At 37.3% G+C, this 10,577-nt stretch overlaps 1 protein-coding gene across 1 annotated transcript; it reads left to right on the top strand.

Annotated features, from left to right (window-relative positions):
* Window positions 1-286: 286 nt before the first annotated feature.
* LOC311213600 (uncharacterized protein C3orf85) lies at window positions 287-9,519 on the top strand (the record flags this gene model as incomplete). The annotated part of the gene is made up of 4 exons (XM_084293699.1): window positions 287-335; window positions 7,192-7,340; window positions 7,558-7,643; window positions 9,441-9,519. 4 exons carry the CDS (start codon window positions 287-289, stop codon window positions 9,517-9,519), a joined length of 363 nt encoding a protein of 120 aa, XP_084149825.1.
* Between the last annotated feature and the right edge of the window lie 1,058 nt (window positions 9,520-10,577).

The raw sequence follows: 10,577 nt of genomic DNA, 5'->3' as shown, positions 1-10,577 counted from the left end.
GAACACGGAACAAACCCAATGCACTATTTCACATTACAAAGCGTATGCAGAAGTTAATGCACCCACACAATAATGAGCCATTATGGCTCATTAGAAACTCTGCTAGCAAAGTCCAAAGTGTACAGAGGCATACAACACAAATCTGAACTAAGCACTGTACCCTGCCCTCCACATGCACCAGCGGTTCACAGGTATCCAGTCAATGATTTATAAACTTAAAGATAACAAAGTATAAAGCTGTATGACTGCCTCTGTCTTATAAAGGAAACTTTCTGGATGATTTGCGATGTCTCTGAAAATGTTCCATGTTTTGGTGTCTTCCCTGCTGTTTACAGGTAAGCACCTGGCATCCTGTCTCATGTCATTCCCTTCTGGTGTGTTAAATAGTCAACTGGCAAAAAGAAATCATGGTACCGCTGGAACAGCATGGATAGAAGAGAATTAACTGGAAATCACTGCAGCGGGACATATGGGAGAGTAGGCGAGCACAAAGCTGCATAGCCAAGTCTGTGAAATCATCTTGGTTCTGCTCCTTGTGATTACTTTTGAATCTCTTGCAGATTAACCTCTCAGGTGTTAGGAGTGAGGACACATTCCTGACTGAAAGAAATTCTTAAAAGAATGTTTCCTTGGTTGTTAAAATATTAACAGTAGCTTAATGTTATTTTTTTTTCCTTCCCCTCCTCCATCTCCTGGAATTTTCCTCAGACATTGTTCTACTCTCATCATTTATTGCTTGCAAGAAACACGGACTTCACACGCACTTTTTGAGGACTGACAATGATCTATTTCATGAGTGATTTCTGGTTGTCTGATTTGAAATTGCTTAAGGGGACTTTTTTTATTTTTTATTTTTTTTATAAAAAGTTTTTTTTTTTTTTTTTTTTTGATTGTTGGGCCTTTACAACACCCTGAAACTGAAACCAGGGCACCTAAAATTAGTCTGTAAAACCTGGAGCAGTGCAAAAATGGATGGGGCAGGGCAGTAGCATCAGCAAAGCTGAAAGAACACTCTTATTCAAGAAGCACAGACTGCTACAGTCAATGAACAGTGAAACTTATTTATACCTCAGTAAATTAAAGCAAAGCAGGGAGGCACTAAGTGACTATAGACTTCTTGGGTGATTGCCTGCATCATGGAAAGATGTCCATCAATGCATGCATTAGAACTATTTTTTAGATATGAGTGCTCTATCAAGACAAGATCTAAGGCAAAAAGATGTAGACAGATTTAGCCAATACTCAATCACAAATTAATAATAATAAAAAAAAAGGTGTTTTGTGATTTGGGAGCACCTTCAGGTGTGCTCTCACTTCTGGGCCAAGCTCTCTTCCTCCTTGTATATCTCTAATGTTCAGTTGCGATGACGATCTGCAGGAAGGGAAGAAGGTGGAAAGAGCCTCTCTCTTTCAGCCCATTCACTTGAGCTTAAACTGATGGCCACATGTGGATTTAGGAAGGAATTTTCACCAAGACCCGCTAAGCAACACCATGTGTTTTTAATCCTTTGTTGCAGGGGAAGTAATTCCTTCCTTGGGATTATCCAGGAATTTTGCCAAATTCCCATTATTTTACTCATACCTGACATTTTTTCTGACCCCTGGCATCACATCAACACATAATTCATAATTCAACACACAATTCTGTATTGTGTAACTTGTCTGCCTTTGCTGATGAGGAATGAGGTATTTGTAATGACTACTAATGACTGAGTTCTCATCTTCTGAACCAGAGAGTTCATGTCCCGTGTTGTAAAATTAAGAACTGTTGAGGAATAAACACTACTGTACTTTAAAAATAAACAGATGAGACCAAAATTTCAAAGACTAGGGGGATATGCACAATGTTCAAGCAATTAACAATCAATGACTTCAAAATGTTGTAGTTGACAGGTATTAGAAAATCAACCTAGTTTTTAAGTTCTTCAGGATACATACCCCATGTGAAAACACACTTCTTTTTCATCATTTGCAAAAGCAACATGCAAGAGTTCAATTTTAGTTTAACTGTGCTTCTCAACAGTGAAAAGGCAACACGTGGCCCAAAGGTGGCCTGCAGAATCCAAAAACCTACCTCTGCAGCCACTCACCCATGTATGTGAAGAACTGACAGACAAACACATCTTGATTTCCAAGCAGTGCCACACAACCCAGAGAAGTACTTGAGTGAAAACAAAGCCAGCTACTTCCACACTTCTCTTTCAGTGCTTAGACTGTTGCATTAAGGTATGCTGAATCCTTAAGTGTTGCAGAAAAAAAAAAAAAGACTGAAAATGAAATAATATTCTTATTTAACATTTCCAAGATATTTTACAGCTTATTTTTTAGATGTAACTGGAAATTTATCTAAAAAAAAATAAAAAATAAAAAAGGAAGTCACAAATCAAAAAGCCAAGCCAAAACACAACAACCCAAGACCAAGTCCTGGAGTCTGGCTTCAAGAATCTTTTTGGGATTTAGAAAGTTAGACACCACAAGCTTGGAGGTCCATTCTGCTTCATTCCTAGCTTTAAGAAACATACTTGAGCTGCAACATTAGATTTACCTTTTCAAAGTTCCCAACACGTCAGCATCAGCAGCCTCAGCAAGGTTGAAGTGTCCAAGGCTGAAGTTTAGCTCTGCCCCAGTGCTGGGTTTAAGTGCTGATAACACTGGCAGCCTTACCCCTGTGAGATGACATTTTGACCAGGCAATCATCAAAGCTAATAATAAGAATCATTAGCCTAAAAGGAAGGGAATCAGAGCAATTGCCAACTTTTGACATTTAAATTCCACTGATATAAATAACTTCAGCAATGGGTTTTCACATTGTCAGAAACTTGGAATAGTCTTCAAAAACCAGGGAGAGAGACAAACCGCTCCAGTTTATATGACAATGTTCACAGAGAGCAACTGAAGTGTTGCTAAGTAATTACCATTTTTTTTTTTTAATTTTTTTGTTTTTGTAAATATCACAGCAAATCAGACATAAGCCACTTTTCCCTGTGCTAGATGCACACCAGGAATAAACTGTGGTCCCAAGCCTTGACATTACTCCTCACTACTTACATACTGCTACTGATTTGGATAAAAAGGCTCCGGGGGGGGGGGGGGGGGGGAGCATGGAAGGAGACAGGCATATCCTATCTTAAAGCAATTTTAAAGGTTTGTCTTCTGATTATTTAGCTCTACCGTTAGACATGTAAATGGTGGTTTGCCTGCTCTCCCCAAAGACTGTTAAGCACACTGTCTCCTACTGCTCAGCTTTCAAAAAAGAAAAAAAACATATCAATTACAAGGGTGCCTAAAGAGGCAAAGGTGTCAAAATTTAATCCCACGCTCACATTTCTCTCCATGTGAAGTGTATCATCATGCATTCAGATGATTGAAAAAGAGCTCTTCCTCGGAAGATTTAGTAGCTGCACCCAGCTAAACATTCCTTCTGAAAATCTGTCCTTGCACAATAGAGTTAAGCTTCTGATTGAGTCTAGTATGAAGAGATTTTAATACACAATAATTTAGGATGTATGTAGGTTGATTTTGCTTGTTATACTATAACACTTTTAAATTATTATTTTTATTAGATTGGCATTCAAACCTATTTGATATGCCTCTTCCTTAGTCAATGTTTTTGATGTTCAATACTGGATTAAGTTGCTATTTTGACAAAGATGACAAGAGTCTACCACTGTTTCTTCTGAAGTTTACTGGTGTCATATCAGTTCTTCCTAATATTAAATAAGATGCTTGGAAAGCATCATAGCAATAATGATTACTAATAGTTTTCCTACCGGACAATCTGTTTAGGTGTACAAGGCAGACAATACTACCTGCTGAAGGCAGTAAATACATGCTTCACATCTGCTTGAGAAAAACAGCCAATTTTTCTATAATTAGCTTTTCATACAAGAATGCTGAGTGAATCTAGAGATGATGAAAGAACCACTCTAGCTGGTACAGTTGCAGCTCTTGCAATAGTTTGTGTCTGCATACATTGTTTGTTTTCCCCTTTGGGCCATTAATCCCTAAATGTGCTTTTCAAATAACATTTATCTAAGAGAAAAAAGGGAAAACAGCATTGAATGGAAACATTAATGTAGATTTTGCATGACCACTCTGAACAGTGAAAATTGTTTCACTACAATTTCAAATTCTTCCTTTTCAGCTCAATTTTATGTGTTGTGAGCAATTTCTTTAACTCTTATCTACCCACCTGATCCTACCTCCTTTTAGTCTCATGCCTAGGTGCTCTGCACCTCTGTTCTCCCAGCTTTTGACAAAGAGCTGCACATGCAGCCTAAAGTCCTCCAGGAACACTCTGTTTCTGAAACATCTACCTGAGCAACAAATTCCATGAACTTCTACTTAGGCATTCAAAATGGGAAATTTACACCCTGTCTGAGAAACTTAAACAGAGGCAACACAGAGGTTGTTTGCTGAAGACTAAACACTGTATTTAAAGAGGCTACTTGAATAGAGACATCTAGTCTGATACTCCCAGGTCTATGTTAAAGCTTTCAGACTGCGTTATCTGAGCTCTGCCAAAGCACAAGCAAACATGCAGCCCCTTCTTTCTGTCTGAGTAGTTCCAGTGATATGCCTGAGACCAGTAAGGCTCTTTCCAGTTTCAATAGGAAATGTTCAACCAGAGTTGTTCGGCAGGTAAATGAAGTTTGCCCTGTTCAGGCAAGCTTGCCCCATTCAGAGCCATATAATGATCCTCACAGTAAGATGACGGGAGAATGAGGTAAGCCTGAAGGATTAGTGTGAATGTAAAGTAAAATAATTGGGGGAAGAAAAGAACAACAACAACAACAAAGTAAAATCACTTACCTGATTATCTTCCATGTTACTCATGTATCTTCAGAGTGCCCCAGCAGCTAGGGACAAGCCTTGCAAAGACTGATCCAGCTGCAGAAGGTGAGAGGTGGAAATATTTCAAATAGCATAGTAATTATTTTTTGTTATGGCTTTTACAGCATATAGAAAAGAACAAAACCTGGGGGTGAATTTAGCATAAAAGATGCTAAAGGCAGAGCTGACACCCTGCCCCCCTTTGGGGCAGACAGGTGCCCTTTAATCAAAGTTAACATTGGGTAAAGTTAGGGATAGAATTTCTCATTGGATATAGGTGCAGTCAGAGGAGACTATGTCAAAAACTGAAAGTTAATACCCTTAAAAAACAGCACTCTGCACCACAGGAGCCAAGAGAATACCTTATTGTCCCACCAGTACTGCTACAAGCTCACTCTGTGAAGATGTTGGCAGTGGGAGGGGGGAACACAGAAAGAGCTGCCTAATAATCTTTATTGTAGCTCACCATGAAGCCAGAAGGCCAAAGCACACATCGGTGATAAAATTCAATGTTTAATGGCCTCTACTAGATATATATGCATTTAAACAAAAGTGAAGCCTGTTACTGAGCCAATTTCTGATCTCAGTTCAGTTTTCTCAGTCCAGAAACGTAATCATGACTTTACAAAATATTTAATATCACAACACACACCAAATTCACTAAAGGGAAGTTAACAGCTCATAGATTTTCTACTGGATAATAGTAAATTGCCAGAGATGTAATGAAATTTGGCATGAGCTTAGTTTTATCTTGCACAGTTCTGGACAAGAACTGTAGCAGTTTAATGGATAAGCGCAAGCAATATAGTTTTTCTTCTCCAGGCCAAAATTGTATTTGTTTTCTGAAGTACCTAAACGGCTATTGCTTAGTTTCCTAAGGGAGAGAGCAGCTTGTACAAGAAGTCTCCACACCAGAAAGGGTCACATTTAAGGGTCTGAACTATGGTTAGCCAGTGGCTGTTCACCTTCCTAAGGTGAGTGTTCCTTGGAAACCCCCTCCCACAAGTTTCTGCCTCCAGTTTCTGATTATAGTAACTTGGAACCTGAAGAAACTGAAGCAGAAAAGAACTATAGGGACATTCATTGCTTCCTATATGTAAGTTTTCTAGAGAACTGTTTCAGAGTGAAGAGATAACCACTTCCACTTTTTGTTGTTATTACTGTATAATCAACATTTTCTCACCTTTTTTTTTCAAGCATTTCTTAGCTATGAAAAGAGACAACAAATATCCTGCCTCACAAGTCTGCTACGTATATGCATTCAGTATACATTTTTCCTGTTTGGAAAACTGAGAAGTGACCATATTGCAGATGGTCGGGCATGCTAGCAAAGGACCTGATTCTGCTGAGCACTGCGCACAAACGCCCATGCTTAAGTTTCTAGTGGAAAAAACTGAAAACAGCATGAATAAAAAAGCACAGGAGAGTGGTCAGTGAGGCATCAGTTTGCCCTACAGAGCTCCCATTGTAAGATACAATACATTAGAGTTCACATTATTGCCCCATGAGTACCAAGTATGTGCAGGGCATCCTCAAGTGTCCATTTCAACCCACTCAAATAAATCAGAGCACAGGTGTTTACTGACCCTGGCCTCAATTTGGCTGACTTATCTGAGTTCAGACTACATCAGGAGCTTTTTAACAATCACATATTTCAGACTGAAGCGTTATTTCAGAGCACGTTAGCCCCAAATGAATTTAAGTCTCAAACATGGAAGACTAGAAGAAAAGCTTTGTGCTATATCAGGACCTTTCATATGAAGTTAACGAGGAATTCAGCCTCTCTCTGTTAGGCAGAGTTGTCATTTTAAGATCTTCAAGAAGTTCTGCATCTGGGATGATCTCAAAAGCATGTTATAACATGTTATAAAAGCCTGTTATAACAATATTAGAATGCAATATCCTTTGCCCGAACAATACTTTACAAGCATTTTCTATGCTGCTACTAATGAGAATAAATGTATCTAAACCAGGAGGTTTAAGAGGTGTATTTAAATTCATAGGTAGGCTTAGTTGCCTTTTTTAATTTTAGATTTCTCAGCACACCCAGAACGAGTGCAATTCCAGTCCAAATGTTTCCTTTAACCAAATCTAGTATTAAAATTAAAGTAGTACCTTAATTTGATTGCCAATTTAACCGCTTTGGATTTACAGCAAGATAATGATTTATAGGAGCAGCTTTATTAAGTGTATATTTCTTTAAGCTTTAAATTATTTCTGAAGATCTAAGGTAGGGCCACCTTTGATTTCTTTTTAATAATGTATGATTCCAAAGAAGTGTTCCGTCTATATAACTTATGTATTTTTAAGTGCACATTCTAATTTTTTTTTTTTCCTAATTTTACAAGTATTGTTCAGCTTCCATTTCAGGTGTCCTTGGAATACCATTTCTGACAGAAGAATCAGCAAATCAGTTTATACGACTTAAAAGACACTTACCATATTCTGAAAACTACTGGGACGCAAGCAGCAGCCAAAATACATGGGGATATGCTGTGATTGAACAGGTATTTCTTCCACTGTCTTGCAGCACCTATTAGAAACAACAAAAACAAATAACAACAAAATCCAAAGTGCAGGTCTTGGACTGGCACGTAACAGGGAAACCTTTGGGGAAGGATAGAAGTCTGTCTGATTTATCAGTGCAGGCAAGGTTGCTCAATAGTCACACTCTAATCAGTATCAAAGCTAAGAATACTCTTTTTCTGTTTTGATCTACTCTAGGTTAGTGAATCATGGACAGCTTTGAGAGATACAGCGAAGTACTACATGGACCTGAAATCTTTTGCCTTTGATCCGTTGATTACCAGGTACGATGAGGTTTCTCAGTAGAGTATTTCATAGGCTCATAATGCATATGTGTACCTTGGTAAGGAAAACTGTGCAATACAGGACTGCTGGCATTTGGATGTTAGCAACATAGTTGTACACATTAACTAATGGGATTATAAGAGACATCCTGAAAATTAAAGATTTGTTTTGTCATTTCAGTTTTATAGTTATTTAAAAACGGTCATTTAATTGTTTTAAGATTATTATTATTATTTACACTGGAGAAATTCATTGAAGTCTTAAAGAAAGTACGTCTTTTTAAAAGTTCACAATAGCTGAACTGTGACAATATATCATAGCTGATTTACAGTGGAGATGAAAAGCAATTAATGAGTAGAAAATTAGAAGGAAAAAACAACAAAGATACACATTTATTTTGGTAACAAAACTATATTCAATTCAGAATAAAAGCTCAGCTGAACAAAACAGAATGAGATGTAGCATTTGGCAAAACCAGTATTTATAAATCAGCATATAACCACATGAAATAAAGTGCCTCAAATGATCATAGAGGAATTGTTAGGACTATGCTAAAACATTCACATTCTTGGGACACAGTTTTGTCAAATTTAGGGAACAATTGCTAAATGACTCAGTTTGGTAAGCATAATGCAGAATACATGTGTTATTCCTGTGAAACGCTTCTCATAGAAAGACAGTTCACTAAGAAAAGGCCAGGAGTGGGTTTCAGTGCTTGAAGTAGTTGCCACACAGTGATCTGATTAGTCTGACTGTAACCAACAATAGGAAAATGGGTAAATCTTTCTCTTAATGCACTTTGTATTGAATATATTTTAAAAATATTTTTTTGCTCACTTTCAGAAAGAAAGCTTTATTTTGAACTGTGCCTTTTTTTATTTTTCTCTCTTCAAACTGTTTTTTTTATTAGATAAGAAATTGATTAGGAGATCCTCAAAATTACCTTTCTAGAACTCTTCCACCTGAAAGGTGGAGCAGAAGCAAAGTGCAAAAAATAGCCCAAAGTGACAGTTTTCCTGTCAATCTTTCAACTAGCATCCCTGGGCAGCTGAATGGAAGCATCAGGATATTCTCTCAATTTCCAGAACTGATACGGGCAGCAGTGTGCTTGTCTGCCAGCAGTCACTTCTGTCTTATCACAAATGTGAAATTACCTGAAGTCACTTTACTTGGTTTTTCATGTGTGTGTGTGTGTGTAGCAATGCAAAACAGAACAAACCCCCCAAACCTGTCTTTTCCATCAGAAAAATGCCTAACTGCCTCTAATTATAAATCACCCAATCCGTGTCTGAAGGCTGTGATTCTGACAGCTGTCAGGCATACTCCAAGATGAATTCTTCCCCCAGAATGATAATCCTTATGATTGTCGTATGACAGGATTATAGCTAGTTTACAGAAACACATTTGTGGGCACTCCCAAAGACACACATTTATGATTTCAAAGAGAGGCTGATTAACTACTAGGCTGAAATAGACTTCAAAATGCTAGCATGGTAGAAATTAAAATCTAGAACTTGTATAAAGGCATACAGAAAACAAACAAACAAAAAAAACTAGAGTTCTGAAAAGTTTTGTGAATAACAAAAAAAACAATTTTTGACCTCATTGTTCATATTTCAGAGGCAGCCAAGGAAAGCAGGCCTATACAGCATATGCAGAAATCTGGTTCAGGGACCATATTTGCAAAGGCAAATATTTGCAAAAGACGGCAAACATGAAGACCAAAGTTGCTGACAGGATATTTAAGTAATTTTGTAGACTTATTTTCTAAAAGCAATTTATTTCATCTTTTCTAGTGACAACGTCAGACCTTACATGGACATGCTACAGCAGTCTGGGACTCACCTCCAGCAACAGACAAGGACGAGCAGTTAAATCCTATGCATCTTGTATCTGGCAATACTAGGACATGGCATGTTATCTATTTGCCACAAATTACTTTACTTCATCCCACTGTCTAAAACCACAATTAACATGCACAGTCTCTCAATGACTATTTTACATTCATCAGTAGGAGTGATATGTAAGTCATGGTAAACTGAATAAAGAGACGAAGACAAGGCTGTCATTAACTTTTACACATGAGGTTTTAAACAAAAGAAACAACTTTGTTTTCATGTAAAAACTTTTTTTTTTTGAACCAAATAGTTATTTTTAAATATACATTCCTGTTTTCCTATCAAGAAACCACATTTTTCCTCAGTATTTTACTTCAGATACATTTCTGAGAAGAAATTAAGAAATGGAAGCCAGTTACTGTAGCTGGGTAGGAAGTTGAACACATTTGCTGCACATCTGACTAATAGGAAGAATATACTTTCTATACTTCAATTGTATTTCATTTTTTTTTTTTCAAGTATTAAGCACAAATTAGTAGGTGTTATAGTATACATCATAGTATACATCCACATTGTGCACTTCACACATTTAAACTTCTGTACTTGGTGTTGAAAGCCAAAAATGACTGACACTAAAGCTACCAGCATAAGTTATTCTTTTTTACCCCATGGAAGTAGGAACTAGTGGAAACATTTATTTACAGCTCATTTTCTAATAAAAAGGGTGATGACAAGAGTTTTTTTTTTTTTTTTCCCTTTTCTTTTTCCTCTCTCAAATCTGCAATTTTCCTTTTTCTTATCCATTAAGCAAACTTAATTCAAGACATGTTTGGAGAAAAGGTTTGCCTCCTACACTTTTTAATGCATTAATATATTCATAGCAACCAAACCCTTTCAAACCTGGTCAAAATTTCTGCATGGAAAAAGAGGACCTGTTGAGGAAGATGAAATGTATAGTTACCTTAAGAACAGGGTATGTGAAAGAAGGTAATCTCCCCTCACTTTTTATCTCCAGACAGTGGAATCTGTGTGTTGTGGGTCTGAGGTTCCTTCTGAATGCATACTGTATGATGACTGGAATGAACGTGAAGATAA

The sequence above is a fragment of the Netta rufina genome, assembly GCF_964035555.1.
Source record: "Netta rufina genome assembly, chromosome: 1".
NCBI lineage: Eukaryota > Metazoa > Chordata > Aves > Anseriformes > Anatidae > Netta > Netta rufina.
Note: the sequence above shows the minus strand (reverse complement) of the source record. Positions and strands in the feature narration are given on the sequence as shown.